This window comes from Mobula hypostoma, chromosome 26 (genome assembly GCF_963921235.1).
Source record: "Mobula hypostoma chromosome 26, sMobHyp1.1, whole genome shotgun sequence".
NCBI classification, from domain to species: Eukaryota; Metazoa; Chordata; class Chondrichthyes; order Myliobatiformes; family Myliobatidae; genus Mobula; species Mobula hypostoma.
The window spans coordinates 25615370-25631625 of record NC_086122.1 but is presented as its reverse complement, the minus strand read 5'-3'; the positions used below and the strand labels follow the sequence as shown (position 1 = coordinate 25631625).

The window sequence follows — 16256 nt, the reverse complement described above, 5'->3', positions numbered from 1 at the left end:
AATTTATCTTTCAATGACAGAAGTGAGCCACTGCCTTGAACTGCTGCAATCCTTCAGGCAAAGGTGTCCCAACAGTCCTGATGAAGGGACTTGGTCCGAAACATTGATTGTTTGCTCTTTTCCGTGGATGCTGCCTGACCTCCACCATCTTGTGTGTGTTGTTTTGGATTTCCAGCATCTACGTGTGCATGCTCCTGCTTGTGGTACTGTTTGGGGGAGGGGGGTGCTTCAGGATGTAAACTCAGCAACAATTAGATGCAGCATACTTCCAGAGTCAGGATACATCTGAAGCCCTTGACAGTGCAGGCTGAGGGTCTGGGAGGTACTGTCAGACGGTCTAGGCAAGTAATTGCTGTGCACCTTGCTGCTGACACACACTGCAGTCACTGTTTGCTGGTGATGGAGGGAATGAGGGCTGTTGACAGGATGCCAGTCAAGCTCTGTCCTGGATGTTGTCAAACTTCCTGATGATGGTTCATGATTTACTCAGGCAGGTGGAGATTACTGTACCAAACTCCTGACTTGTTGCTTGTAGATAGGGGAAAGACTTTACGATGTCAGGAGGTAAGTCATCCCTCAGAGGATATCCAGTCTTGGATCACATCACGACAATACATGTGAAGTTGGTGCAACTGAGCTTGTGGTGAATGATGCCAACTACATTTCTCTACCCAGAATGATGCTGGTGGGTTCAGCAATGGTAAAGTCAAGGGTAGGTTGTTGGAGATGACAGCATTTTTGTGATGTGTCTGTTACTTGCCGGTTATCAGCCTATGGTTGAATGTTGTCCAGGTCTCGTTCCTGAAGAGTTGTGGATCAAACCGAACACGGAGCAATCACCAACATGTATTCCTAATTCTGATCCTATAATGCAAAGTCAATCTTTCATAGGACAGTTGGAGATGGTCACCAACCTGCAGAACATTCCTTCTCTGTGCACTGGAGATCTTCTCCCCCCAAATTCAGGTTGCATATTTCAGTTTTAACATTGCTCCTTGATGCCACACACTCTCAAACGTTGCCTTAATGCCAAACACAGTCACTCTGACTTTCCAAAACAAGAGAAAATCTGCAGATGCTGGAAATCCAAGCAACACACACACACACAAAATGCTGGAGGAACTCTGCAGGCCAGGCAGCATCTATGGAAAATAATAAACAGTCGACACTTCTGGCCAAGACTCCTTCGGCACTCTCACTTTCCCTCTGGATTTCACTCCTAGGGTTCAGGGAGTGATGATGGTTAGAACTGTTGGTCCTGAAACCCAAACTGTCTACACTGAGTAAATGCCTCATGCCGCCATTGTCAATTACTTCGCTAATGACGGAGGGCAGACCAATCAGGTGCAAAATAATGTCATGTTTCTGTGATCAGAACATATCTCAGAAGCTGTATGCATGGTTGGGTAAAATGTTAGTGCTATAACTACACTGGACAGCTTGGCTAGAGATTGCGACTAGTACTGGAACAGAAGTCTTCATCACTGTAATGGTTTCCCCTTGCCCTGTCTTATAGCCTTTACTACATCCCGTGCCTCTCGGCCGTTTCTTGGAGTGAAGTGAGTGAGCTAAATCCTGGATTCTGCGACAGCAGCTATCCCCAGGAGAAAGCATTTACTTTGAATGAAGATCGCTGTACATGGACGTATCAAAGATGTCTGCAAATGCTGGAACAATACAAGCTTCTGACACTTAGATCAAAAGATTTTTTTTTGTCAAATTTAGGATACCAGGAGTAATAGAATAAATGTAATCAATTGAAATGGAGATTTATATAAAAATATCATCTGAATGAACGAAGGAACTGGCTCATAATTTCTTTATAAGAAGTTAGCATGGAATGAAAATTACGGATAACATAAAGCATCTGTGGTTCTGACCGACATACTAAGTAACAGATAAACAGCTTGAAATGCTTTACAGAAAATATAGATGCTACTCCAGACTTCTCACACAACTACTACTACGTCGACTTAGGCCTAGAGGGCCGGTGTCGGGCACGACGATGGACTCTCCACTTCTCCCTCTTCCCTCACCAGTGTGTTCACTTCATCTACAACAGCTGTTAAATGACTAATAAATGACATTATTATCTATCAGTGCTATGTGAAACCATGTATTACAGTTTAGCTAAAGCAACAGTAGCAACTGGATTCCTTTTTATTTCACCAAGTTTACGTTAAAATGGAATTATCTTCACCTGCTTAAGAGCCTGCTCAAGCCGTGTCTGCTTAGACACTGAGAGTTTGCACACTGTGTCCCATCGTATACTCAGTTCCTGTAGTTGAACTTTCACCCAGGTTGTGTCGTCGTGGCTGTTCTCAATCAGTTCACGAGCTGACCGTTTCAGGACCTGAACACTACTTGTGCGCTTGCCGAGTTCCTTCTGGAAAACCTACAAAAAAAACACGATAACCAAGATGTTTCTGTGTGCAAAATCCAGAAATAAGTGAAGCTTTCAACGTCTATTGCTCAAAGTTTTCAGCACAAATTAAAAAAATGTACGTTTTGAATTAGTAATGAATGCCAGGTCATGCAAACTTGTTCAATGATGAATGGTTAACAATAAAGCTCTACCTTATGAGCATCCATCAAGTTCATCACCAGATCAAGATCTCCGTGGACAGGTTGATCTTCAGCCAACTGTGGCTCAACCTTGTACAGCCAATCCACTAATGCCTGGAGAGCATCAGTAAACTGTCCTGAAAACAGAAGAGCCTCTTCCAGCTTGTGCTGCCTAGAAAGGATTAGGAAATCAACAGTCCTTAATATTTGGGGAAGTTACATCTAAATATTAAGCATACAATTATGTAATGTCACCTCAGAGCCAGACAAAATGGACATTGTCAGTAAATACCCAATTTAAAACACTTTTTTCACTTGCATTTTGATGTAGTATCATGGGGTGGGACGGTAGCGTAGTGGTTAGCACAACGCTTTACAGTACAGGCAAGCCGGGTTCAATTCCCGACGCTGCCTGTAAGGAGTCAGTACGTTCTCCCCATGGTCACGCACATTTCCCCCAGGGGCTCTGGTTTCCTCCCACATTCCAAAGACATACCGGCTAGTAGGATGTAAATTGTCCCATGATTAGGCACAACGCTTTACAGTACAGGTGACGCGGGTTCAATTCCCGCTGCAGCCTGTAAGGAGTTTGTACATTCTTCCCATGACCGTGTGGGTTTCCTCCCACAGTCTAAAGACCTACCGGTTGGTAGGTTAATTGGTCATGGCATATTGGTTGCTCGAAAGACCGGAAAGGCCTACACTACAGTGTATCTCGATAAATCAATTAATAAATAAATAATCCCTCAGCAACAGATTTCTAGAGAAGCATGAATAGCTATTGATAAAGCATACCAATTCTATATGCAAACAATTATTCTATTTAACATGTTAAAATGGATGACATGGCTCCTCGCTGATTTCGCTGACTGAAACATCATGAGAGACTGAAGCATCGAGACAGCAGGCGGTGTGTGTTTGCTAAATTGCCGGCTGCTGTCGGAAGAAGATGCCTGTGCTCGAGCGATCTCTCTCTGTGTCTCTTTTGATGGAGAATGAGAACCTGTCGGTCCTCAGGACTGGGGGCTTGGAGATGTGACACAGAAGGATTATAACATCGGACAGCGAGTTCCTGGTCTCTGCTCTTGTTGTTGCAGGAGTGACCCCCCCCCCCCAGTGGAGAGAGAGAGCCCGTCTGAGATACCGAAGTGCTGGGTTATGGACTGTAGTTTTGATGGACTGTGGAGCAAGGTCTCTTTTGGGAGGTTTCTGCTGTTGCTTGCATGTTGGGTGGGGCAGGGGGAAAGGTCGGTGTTTCTGCTGGCGAAGTGAGGGGAGGGTCAATGCTTCCGCTGGTGCTTGTGTGAAGGGGGGGGCTTTGATGTTTCTATCATGCGTTCTATGGGGTCTCTTGTTTCATGGATGTCTGTGAAGTATAGGAATTTCAGGCTGTATACTGTGTACATTCTCTGCTATTAAAATGAACCTTTGAATTATGATAAATGTAATTTATTTTTTTTAAGGTAGAATACTGGCCAGTCTGAAGCCACAAATTGTGACCAAATGCTAAGCTAATTTTAGCTAGAAAATCTCACTTAATTGTCAAAACTTCAATTTTCCCATCTCACCTTTCAACTGATTTGCCGCAGACGGTGTCCCACTTGTCCCGGACTTCTCCAAGGAGATTATCCAATTTCTGCCGATCATCCTCGTGGGAAGCCTTATCTTTCATTGAGCGGCCCATTCGGATTGTGGTGTCGTACACTGGCTGTTTCCCACCCAGCGTTTTCTGAAAATCCTATTTTAATTGGAAGGAAAACCACAGCAATGTAAGACCTAAAAGGGCATAGACTGCACATCTCTGAACAACACATTAGATCTTGTGCTGGCAATCACTAGTTTGGTCAGTAAGGCATCCACATTTTTGTGTTCATGCAGAAAGCTTAATTTAGTTGCCATTGGGACTTCATAGCCCATTAGGATTTGGCAACAAATTTTCTGTTTTCACAAAATTATATTTGTACAATCTAAATGGTTCAAAACAATAATAATTCAGGTCAGCAGATCTTTGGTAACATTTCAACCACTCATTTACAGATCTTTATTTTATTAACAATTTTACAAGGAGAATTGATTTTCCAATTAGAATAATATGTTGATTTGATTACAGTTGCAGCTGCCATTTGAAGAATTTAATTCTTTCCCTGACTAATTCCTGAAGAAACCACCTCAGATTGGTAAAAGTCTTTCTTAAGATGTGGATGTGGGAGTACTCACAGAAAATTCATAGACACTGTTATGACACCAGGGACACATGGTGCATGTGGCAAGGTATACAGGCCATAACAGATTACAAGTTCACCCTGCATGTCGGTGACACCTTCCATCCTGATGGGCTAAATGCCCTCCATGCATCACTTGCCACAGTTAAAGCCACCTCTCCTCCTGAGGAACAGGCACTCTTGTCTGGCTATAGCCGAGGTGAGGAGGATCCTAGCCAGGGTAAACCCACACAAAGCTGTGGGGCTGGACAACATACCTGGTCAGATGCTGAGGGATGGGGAACCATGCAGCAAGCTAAGAGAGGTCTCAATAGACAGCTTTAATATCTTAGTCCACTGTCCCTGCAGGCTTCAAGTCAGCCAACATCATTCCGCTGCCAAAGAGAGTGATGGTAACTGGCCTACACAATTACCGCCAAGTGGCAGTGACTTCAACAGTCACGGAGCATTTCGAGTGGCTAATAATCGATTGTATAAAATCCCACCTTCCAGCTATTTTTGACCCTATCCAATTTGCCTTCTGTTCAAACCAGTCCACTGATGATGCCCTCCTCTCCGTCCTGTCCCATCTGGAAAACGATGCCTCGTACGCCAGGAAGTTGTTCACCGATTTCAGCTCGGCGTGTAACACTATCATCCCTCGGAGACTGGTGGGTAAACTGTCCTCGTTAGGGCTCAACACCCCTCTCTGTAACTGCAGCTTGGATTTCTTGATGGAAAGACCCATAAGACCATAAGATAAAAGAATGGGCCATTCGGCCCATTGAGTATGTCCTGCCATTTCATCATGGCTGATTTATTATTCCCACTGAACCCCATTCTCCAGCCTTCTCCCCATAACCTTTGACTCTAGCCAAGAACCTATCAACCTCTGCTTTAAATATACTCCAATGCTTGTCCTCCACAGCTGCCTGTGCAATGAATTCCTCGATTCATCACCCTTTGGCTAAAGAAATTTCTTCTTACCTGTGTTCTAAATGGACATCCCTCTATTCTGAGGCTGTGTCTTCTGGTCCTCGACTGACCCACTGTATGTACATCCTCTCCATATCCACTCAATCTTGGCTTTTCAATGCTTATCAGGTTTCAGTGAGATCCCCCTCATTCTTCTAAACTCCAGCGAGTACAGGCCCAGAGCCATCAAACACCCCTCATATGTTCACCCTATCATTCCCGTAATAACTCTCGTGCACCTCCTTTGGACCCTCTCCAATGCCAGCACATCCTTTCTTAGATAAGGGGCCCAAGGCTGCTCCCAATACTCCAAGTGCAGTTTAACAGTACCTGATAAAGCCCCAGCATCACATCCTTGCTCTTATATTCTAGTCCGCTCAAAAAGAAAGCTAACATTGTATTTGCCTTCCTTACCATTGATTCAACCTGCAAGTTAACCTTTAGGGAATCCCACATGAGGACTCCCAAGTCCCCTTGCGGTTCTGATTTTTGAATTTTCTTCTCATTTATAAAATAGTCTACATTGTTACTCCTTCTGCTAAAGTGCATGACCATACACTTCCCTGCACGGTATTCCATTTGCCACTTTTTTGCCCATTCTCCCAGTCTGTCCAAGTCCTTCTGCAGATTCCCTGCTTCCTCAACACTACCTGCCCCTCCACCTAACTTTGTACCACTTGCAAAGTCAGCCACAAAGCCATCAATTTCTTCATCCAAGTCTTTGACACATAACGTGAAAAGAATTGGTCCCAACACAGGACCCTGCGGAACACTAGTCGCTGGCAGCAACTTATTCCCACTCTTTGTTTCCTGCCAATCAGCCAATGCTCTATCGATGCTAGTATCCTTCCTGTAATACCATGGGCTCTTATCTTGTTAAGCAGCCTCATGTGCAGCACCTTGTCAGAGGCCTTCTGAATATCCAAGTGAAAAAACATCCAACACCTTCCTAGTCTATCCTGCTTGTTATTTCCTCAAAGAATTCCAACAGATACATCAGACTATATTTCTCCTTAAGGAAACCATGTTGACTTTGGCCTACTTTATCATGTGCCTCCAATTAACTTGAAACCTCATCCTTCATAATGGACTCCCAACATTTCCCAACCATTGAGGTCAGTGTATAATTTCCTCTCATGTGCCTCCCTCCCTTCTTAAAGAGTGCGGTGACATTTGCAATTTTCTAGTCCTCTGGAACCATTTCAGAATCTAATGATTCTTGGAAGATCATTCCTAATACCGCCACAATCTCTTCAGACCCCAGTCAGTCTGAGTTGGCAGTGACATCTCAAGCTCCATCACACTGCGCACTGGTGACCCCCCCCCCCCCACCCCCAGGGCTGTGTGCTGAGCCCACTGCTGGTCATGCTGCTGACTCACAGCTACCCTGCCAGATCCAGCTCAAACCACAAAATCAAGTTCGCTGATGGTACAACTGTGGTTGGCTTCATCAGTGACCATGATGAGTCGGCAGACAGACAGGAGGTAGAGAGACTCGTCAAATGATGTGAGTCTTGCACATGGACAAGACAAAAGAGTTAACTGCGGACTTCAGGAAGGTCCACTGCACATCAATGACACTGCTATGGAGAGAGTGAACAGCACCAAGTTCCTTGGTGCGCACAAAACAGACAATCTAACCTGGACCCACAACACGTCCTTGTAGTCAAGAAGGCACAGCAGGTTCTACACTTTCTGAGGAGACCTAGGCATGCAAGGCTCCCTGCCCCCATTCTAACAACTTTCTACAGGACCACCATCGAGTGTGTCCTGACTGACTACATCATTGCGTAGCACAGAAGCTGCAAGAGGATCACTGAGGTCTCTCCCCCGCTCTCCCAACCAATTTGTGACATTTGCCAGGGGTGTTGTGTATGGAGAGCCCGAAGCTTTGTGGAGGATCCCACAATTTCTTTGACCCACTACTGTCAGGAAGGAGGTGTGGAAGCATTAGGACTAGGACTGTCAGACTGGGTAATAGCTTCTTCCCTCAGGCTGTGAGACTAATGAATATCCTACCACCACCGAGGTGTTTACCTTTTAACGAACTGTTTACCTGTGCTGCTCACTGCATGCATTTTGAATTATATTTTATTAAATTACTTACAGTACTATTTCGTTTCATGTACTGTGGGTGATAACTTCTGTGGGTGTACTGTGGTCTGGAGGAACTTTGTTTCATTTCGTTGTATACATGTACAGTCAGATGACAATAAACTTGACCATTTTATTGGGTGGGGACACACTTCTGTGGGATTAATTGTGCTGACATCTTTTTGCACAGGACAGTAGAGTGCATAGATTGTATGCTTTCCAGCAGATCATGATGTCGATTGGCACGTGACGGTGATAGACTCCAGTACTGTCATTTTGAATTCAGATCTGCACCCAATGCTCTCTCAATTTCACAGGCATTCAGCAGCAAAAGACTTACCCACCAGTCATATTTACGTGGAAACATCAATGATTCATAAGTTGACTACTGGTGATTTCTTTTAATTTGTGTTAAGATTCATAGAGTTTGGTGCTCTCTACAAGGTCTTTAGGTGCTCATGTCTGCAAAGAGCAAAGGCTTCTGCAAAAACTAAATGTTTACTACAGAAATCAGTTCAACAGTTCACATGCACGAAAGACCAAAGAACTGATGGTGGACTTCAGGGAGGGAACACACACCAGTCCTCATTGATCAGAAGTGGAAAGAGTGAGCAATCTCAAATTCCCAGGTATCAGCATCTCTGAGATCTAATCTGGACCCAACATATCACTGCAGCTACAAGGAAGGCATGACGGCAACTATATTCTATTAGGAGTTTGAGGAGATTTGGTATGTTACCAAAGACACTCACAAATTTCTACAGATGTACTGTGGAGAGCATTCTAACTGGCTGCATCAACATCCGGTATGGGGGGAGGAGGGGGTGCTACTGCATAGTGTCGAAATAAGCTGCAGAGAATTATAGTCAGCTCCACCATGGGCATTAGCCTCCATAGTATCCAGGTCATCTTCAAGGAGCAGTGCCTCGGTGGGGGGGGAGGGGTCCATTATTAAGGACCCCCATCACCCAGTCATGTCTTGTTCTCATTGCTACCATCAGGAAGAAAGCACAGAAACATGAAGGCACACACTCAATGATTTAGGAATACCTTTTTTTTCTCTGCCATTCGATTTCCGAATGGACATTGAACTATGAACATGACCTCACTACCCAAGTTTTTTTTACTTAGAGAGTCGTGGATGCCTGGAATGCACTGCCTGGTATGGTGGTGGAGGCAAATACATTACAAGTTTTTAAGAGCTGTTTAGATAACCACATGACTATGAGGAAGATGGAGGGATATGGATATTGTGTAGGTAGGAGGGGTTAGTTTTGGGGGGCTTTTTAAAAATTTACTTTTTTGCTGGTGTGGCACAACATTGTGGGCCAAAGGGCCTGCTCTTGAGCTGTAATGTTCTATGTTCCATGAAATCTGCCACCTACTAATGTTACCAATGTAAGCACAGAGCAAGCAAAGGACTTCACTGCTATACTGGCTGGATGATGAAGGCATTTGAGTTTTTATCCACTCAGCAATTTACCATTCACTGGTATGCAAGGCTTGGCAACGTTTATTTCTCTGTCACCAGCGATCACCATTGACAGCAATGCCAACACTTCATCTCTGGGCGAGCTAAAGTGCACCTTCTGGATGATTTCAACCTCTTGCTTGCATTAATACAGTTTTCAGACACATTTCAAAATGAAAAAGAAGATCAAAAGTTAGATTATACCAGAATTTTACTACACGCTGATTCGTTCATTGAAGCATACAAGCTGGGCACATTCAACATCTGCAAGTCTGAAGAAGTCTACCCAACTGCTCCACCCGCCCCCCCCCCCCCAACCCACGACTATACAGTACTACTACCAACAATAAAGATTCATGGTTAGAATCTGGAAATCTCTTGGGAGTTCTCTCTCAGCGAAGTAAGATACCAACAGTGAGGTTCACCATTGCTTTCAATGTAGCAGCGTGGCGCTCGGTCAATAGAAGATGTGTAAAGACCTCAGACCCTGCACTAAACTCAGTCTGATAAGCAGCAGCCATCCCTGCCCTCTAAAGTGCTCTGGCACCTGAATACGAACAAAATAATGTTTGTGTTCCCTCTCAGACCAACCTCCCCGCCACTGAGTCTCCAGTTCACTCCGATGGCTCCATGAGACAGCCAGGGCAACCGCAATCCTGACGTTATCTGACAAAGCAGACACTGCGCACCAGGCTCCATTCAGGAAGAATTGAAGATGAGACACTTTGAAGTCTACATGAGAACATGCTATTTCCCAGCAACTCTTTAGATTCCAGGTGCAAGACTGTCTAAAATAGAGAAGGAGCATTTGAGATGGTACTGAATATCTTGAGCCTTGCATAAATGAAGGAAGGGACAACCATCTCACAAACTATTGATCCATCTGCCTCACTAGGCACCTCTGTTCAACTTGTGGAAGTGCCATGGATCCAATAATAGCTTCATCAGTCACCCTAGAACCCACAAAACCAAAGCAGAAGCAAGTGACCCTCTCCTCCAAGCTTCAGTCTGAGATGATGTTGGTAAGTATTAATACATAAACGATGTTCTTTTATTTCTGTTCCCTTTTTAAATTTTGCTTTTGTTACTCAGGTTGATACTAATTTTCTGCAATTTTCTCCAATTGTTGGGTACTGTGTGACCGAAACACTCAAAAATCAAATGACTCTCAAGCTCATTTAGGCATTCACAAATGAAGCAGAGTTCATAATGTCACAAGGACCTTAATATTCTTGAAGAAATGGCAAAAAAAAAAAATTCGCAAGGGCTCCTACACCTCATTGTTAGTCGGTGACTCATCCACAGTGAGAATGTTTGGACATCAAGCTGCTGGATTGGATTCTACTGCACTGGACCGATGGCACAAACGCCCTCGCCTCAGATTAGGAAATCAAAATGGTTACTTTAGTTAAGAGATGTTCATGAGGTGAAGTTGTTCATGGGAAAGGACATCAAAGTTATTCATCCTCTTCACCAGTGATAGGAATACCGAAGGAGGCTGTAATTTGATTCATAAAACAAACTCAATCCACTCTTATGGAACAACCGATTTCTTACCTTGTGCTTTGTGAGCTGCAGTTTGATCTTATCCGGGTCATTGGAGATTTCAAGGTCCGTATCCAGATTGTTTTCCGCTTCCTCCAGCCAGTCGATCAGCTTTTTCCATGCTTCATAGAACTGGGTTTAACACAAAATATTCTGGACTAAACTCACTTGGATCAAAATCAAATGTACATTTCATGACTTTCAGTTAGAAATACAGAGTGCATACTGCAGATGAGAGAAATACTTTCAAATATAACCACCAGTCGTCATGGACTGCAATAGGTAACATTCTTCAGTGTATCTAATTAATGGGGTTAAATGCTGATATATTTGGAAGTTACAGGTAGATTTGTTCAATATCCAAATGGTACTATATATGTAGCACAAGATATAATTAAAATAAACAAAATGGATCTCAGTAAAATCAAGCACTCCATCTCCTTGAGGTGTCAGTCATAGCATCTATGCTGAATCCACTGCATTATAGCATATGAACAGAAGTTCAGTGCTTCCAAGAAACTATGATCCTCTTGCACATCTTCAGAATAATTTCTAAACGTAACATCATTATTGAATGCTTCCCCCCCCTATTAGAATTCTATATCTTTAAATACAGTTGTGGTTTCTACTGTGAACGAGAGCTATTCTTCGAGTACCCAATACTAGGGACTGCACACAACAATTTTTCTTTTTGAAAATGACCATTTTTGCTTGCTTCCCAGATTGACAGAATGGGCAAAAAGCTAGTTACCATGGTATACTGGGACAACAGACTGTTGGTCATGACTGAAAACCCAAAGGAATTAAAGATTTTAGCCAAAAGATGGAAGGAAAGCATTTCCAGTTCCACCACAAAATCAGTGAAATAGGCTGAAATTACATGAATAAAACGTATAATTAAATTACACTGCTTTTAAGAAACCTTTAAACACACTCTTCATAGAATTACTAAACTAATAATGTTTCAAATGTTTTGGTATGTTAACCGTGCAGACATCTAGATGAGATCATTTGTTTCTGCCTGTGGAATACATGGGCTTATTCCAACCAATCTGATGTTCCAAATTCTCAGTTTCTGAATAGTCTAGAAAGTAACAAGTGTGCTTAGGACATTATAATAAGTTCAAAAAAGGCAGTGTTGGACTAAATCTGAATAAGCACAAGATGTAGTAAAATGGAAGTAGTACTGAGACTTAAATCATACTTAAATATATTCCGATAGTAAACACACAGAAAATGATCTGTGGACCTTTTAAATGACTTTAGTATGTGTCACAATAGCTTAAACAGTTCTGTTATCCGAGCAGCTTCAGGGAAACCAGAGAGTTTTTTGTTGCAAAGCTGTGAGCACATTGGAGAATATTAATCAAACCATAAACAAGAGAAAATTTGCAGATGCTGGAAATCTGGCCAACACACACAAAATGCTGGAGGAACTGCACTTTTTTTTTCCCCCTCCATAGATGCTGCCTGGCCTGCTGAGTTCCTCCAGCATTTTGTGTGTGCTGCTTGGAGAATACTAAGCTATCCTGGTGAGTCAATGTGTGGAACCGAGGCAGAAACATCTCAGATCTCAGCAATGGTGGCAATGGCTATCGTGATTGTCCTAGAATACCCGGGTGAACACAACAACTCTCTATGTTCAACTCTTCTACCACAGCTGCTCTCAACTGCTAACATCAACCCCCAGATATGTGCCACCATAGGGAACTGCAAACTGATCAAACACATTCATGCCGTACACTTCACCCATTGCTACAGTCAATTTATTCAATCTGCCCATTTCTCACAGAACCCTCTACAGCAGGCGCTCCCCAACCTGGAGTCTACAGACCCCTCAGTTAATGGTAGGGGCCCATGGTATTAAAAAGTTTGGGATCCCCTGCTCTACCGAATATGCTACTATGTTACTTAAAAAGAACATTTTCTTAACAAGCTTATCAATTTTAAAAAAGATTAAACAGTACAATGACTAGCGCAGCCAAAATTTAATACTGGAGCTTTCACACTAACCCATGACTCAATTTACACATTGTCCTCGGATTAACTGTAGCGTCTGATCAGATTGAATTGAAAAACTAGAAGGCCATTGGTGTATCTGCTTGTATGCAATGATTACATGTAAACGTTAACTCTGTTTTTGTCTCTAAATAGTTAACCAACAAACCTTCCCTCGTGCAGTTTTGGTAAATGGCAAAGTGAAAAGCTAGACTCTTTGATATTGTATACCTGCTTTGCACGCTTCCTGGCCTCATCGAGCGCCCTTCCTCTCTCAACAGAGCGCTGCACCACTTTCTCCCAGCGTGATTGCACACTAAACAGAAGATTCTTTATCAGGACCACATCCTGTTTCTGGCTGAGGAACTTCAGCTGATTTCCAGTTTTATCCAGGTCAATGATTTGATCTCGATGAGAATTCACTTCATTGGCAAAAATCTGGAAAACAGTAGCAGGTATTAGCTAAACAAGAACCAATAAATTAAAACTAATCTCCATTGCTTTGCCCTTTAGGTGAAGTTCTTTCCATTCTCAGGTCACATTACAGCTCAGGTAGGAGGCAGCGATGATGCAAGCCATCCATCATTACTGCTGTGTAACTATCGCATGTTCCTCACTGTGGAACAGACACCCGTGTTTCCAGAATATACATCTGAGATTGAAAATTAAGGAATCAAGTTCTTGATGACTAAGACTTTGCTTAACTATATATTATTTTTATTAAAGAATTGCATTCTTAAATGTAAGCGAAGTTCTTCCCAAAAATTCCTACATTATGTAAATGCTTATTACAGTTATCATCCATTTTTATTTACAGACTGCTCGCTACTAACTCAATCAGAAGGCCCTGAAGTTAGATATTTTCCGATCGTCAATCAATTGTACTGAATTGCTAGAAGCTTACTGACTGATTGGGGAGGACAGCCATCTTGATCCTGTACTCAATATCAACGAGCCACCCGATTCCCAGTGGAGGCCACTGACACGTCAGTAACCTGAGCCTTGGACAAACTTTATGTATGCCAAGGGGTTCCCAGGCTCTTTCATGCCATGGACCAATACCATTAAGCAAGGGGTCCATAGACCCCAGGATGGGAACCCCTGGTGTATGTGTTCACAACACCCATGAGTCACACAGAACTGATCCCCAGCAATGGAGCCCACACCCACTTCCAGCAGTGAGAAATCACCAGACCTGGATTTGAGCAGGCAGCCCAGTCCCATTATCTAGGAACTCCTCCACTACTATTCCCAGTATCGTGTGGCCACCTGCCTCCAGGCATTCAATTCATTCTTTTTCCCATGCTCAAGGTGGTCAAATCATGGTCATTCCTAAATCAAAGACCGTTTTCACTACTCACAATATCCTGTTCTGCATTATCGAGTCAGTAACAGTCCTCAAGATCAGTGCACCCACCACCTTCCTATACAAGGAACTGAGATGAAAGTGTCTTGCTATCCCTTATTTCCTTGAGTGAGGCGATTTCTGTGACCACCCTTCAGAACTCCACAGGTAGGTTTGTCAGCAGAGGTTCCCTTCGCACCAAATGTAATGCAGAACTTTAATACCTTGTGTTCATCCATCTGGAAGAGGACGGTATCGAGTATAAGACTAGGAGGAGCAGCAATGTTCAGGCTCTGCTCTGCCTGCGTAAGCCAGTTAATGAAATCCTGTAAAGAATTCTGGAATTCTGTTGCGAGATTGAGAGCCTCTTCCAGCTTGGTCTGAAATAGGAAAAACAGGACAAGTTCAGTAAAATCCTTAAGTATTGCCGAGAAAAAAATTAATACACCTGGAGTGAACACAGCCTTTATGGCAAGGACTTCACACACCAGGCTGAAACTATGGAGAATTCCCCTTTTCCCAGACAAATGGACACTGCTAATGCTGCTGGCACACTTGACAGAACCAGCTTCATGATCGGGGTACGATTCCCGCTGCCGTCTGTAAGGAGTTTATACGCTCTCCCCGTGACCGCGTGGGTTTCCTCCAGGTGCCCCTATTTCCTCCCACAGTCCGAAGACGTATGGTTAGTGTTAGTGAGCTGCGGGCATGCTATGTTGGGGCTAGAAGCGCGGCGATACTTGCAGGCTGCCCCCAGCACAATCCCCGCCGATTTGATCTGACGCAAACGACGCATTTCACTGTACGGTTCAACGTACCTGGGACAAATAAAGCTAATCTTATATCTTATCGTACCTTCCTTTCCTCCATCTTAGTGCTCATCGATTGCCATTTCTGTTCTAATAAGGCCACACACTGTTCAACATTGGATCCTGAGGCGTCATCACGGCTACTCAGCAACAGTCGACCTTTATCGTGCAAGTTCTTGTACGTTTCCTCATGAGCATGGAATTCCCCATAAAGGTCCTACAGAAGTAGAGGGGATTATTTCTGTGAAATTATGGCAGCTAAAATGTTACTTCTATCATCCTAATCACAAACTAGCTCCCCTGAGGTTCTACCTTGGTTATTTTAATATTTTGGGTGGTGGGGTGGAGAAACGTGTCTGCCAAAGGAGGTGTAAGGTGCTCCTTCCCTTTGCCAGCCTGCAGGTCACCCTTGGGCAAGGTGTAGCACCTGCTTAGCCCCCCCCCCCCCCCCGGTTCAAGGTCACCTGAAGCCATGGGAGCAGGAGGTGGAAGGTCATGTGAGCAGCTGGTGCATATCACAAGCTCCTGGTTATGTGACCACAGATGCCCGACAACCTCTGAAGAGTACTGATAATGGCTGGGGTCACCCGTCACGTAAAGGCACTGCCCAGTAGAAGGTAATGGCAAACCACTTCTGCAGAAAAGATTGCCAACAGTCATGGTCATGGGACCATGATCACCCATGTCATACAATATGGCTCATAATGATGACATCACACAACACGGCACATAATGATGATGAATTTAGTATTTATTATAGAAAGGACCATGCGAAAATGTGTACTTTGTGAAATGACTATATAGCTTATTTATGGCAGAATATGGTGGTAAACAGATGTAATGGACTAATTTCAGGGTGGTGACCTTTTGTCAGAAGACCAACTCTGTGCCTTTTGCTTTGTATGCTGCCTGACCTGCTGAGTGCCTCAAGTATTTTGTGTGTTTAGTTTTGAATCATGAATATGGTTACTTCAGTACAAAGTTCTAATATAGGGGAAAGACATGAGAAAACACAAAATGCTGGACAAAGTCAGATGTCAAGCAGCATCTATAGAATTGACCCTGTCAGAGTTCTAATAAGAGTTGCAGATCTAAAACACTGACTGTTTTTCCTTCCACATATGCTGCTTGACCTGCTGAGACTTTATAGCATTGTAGCATTGTTTTAGTTTCAGAGTTCCAACGTAGGCATTTATTAAATTTTATAACTTGAACCTTATAACTCATTAAAGTTGTAACTCATATAACTCATT

General features: G+C 43.4%; 1 protein-coding gene across 24 annotated transcripts in view; it reads right to left on the bottom strand.

The window, feature by feature from the left end:
* macf1a (microtubule actin crosslinking factor 1a) overlaps positions 1-16256 on the bottom strand; it is a 599766-nt gene that overhangs the window by 53564 nt on the left and 529946 nt on the right. For all 24 annotated transcript variants that reach the window (XM_063033725.1, XM_063033724.1, XM_063033713.1 and 21 more), the window contains 7 exons: positions 15050-15220; positions 14419-14574; positions 13081-13287; positions 10864-10983; positions 4134-4303; positions 2578-2737; positions 2201-2395 (listed from right to left, as the gene is read on the bottom strand). In XM_063033725.1, coding sequence (XP_062889795.1) covers positions 2201-2395; positions 2578-2737; positions 4134-4303; positions 10864-10983; positions 13081-13287; positions 14419-14574; positions 15050-15220 — 1179 coding nt within the window. The remainder of the gene's footprint in view (positions 1-2200; positions 2396-2577; positions 2738-4133; positions 4304-10863; positions 10984-13080; positions 13288-14418; positions 14575-15049; positions 15221-16256) is intronic.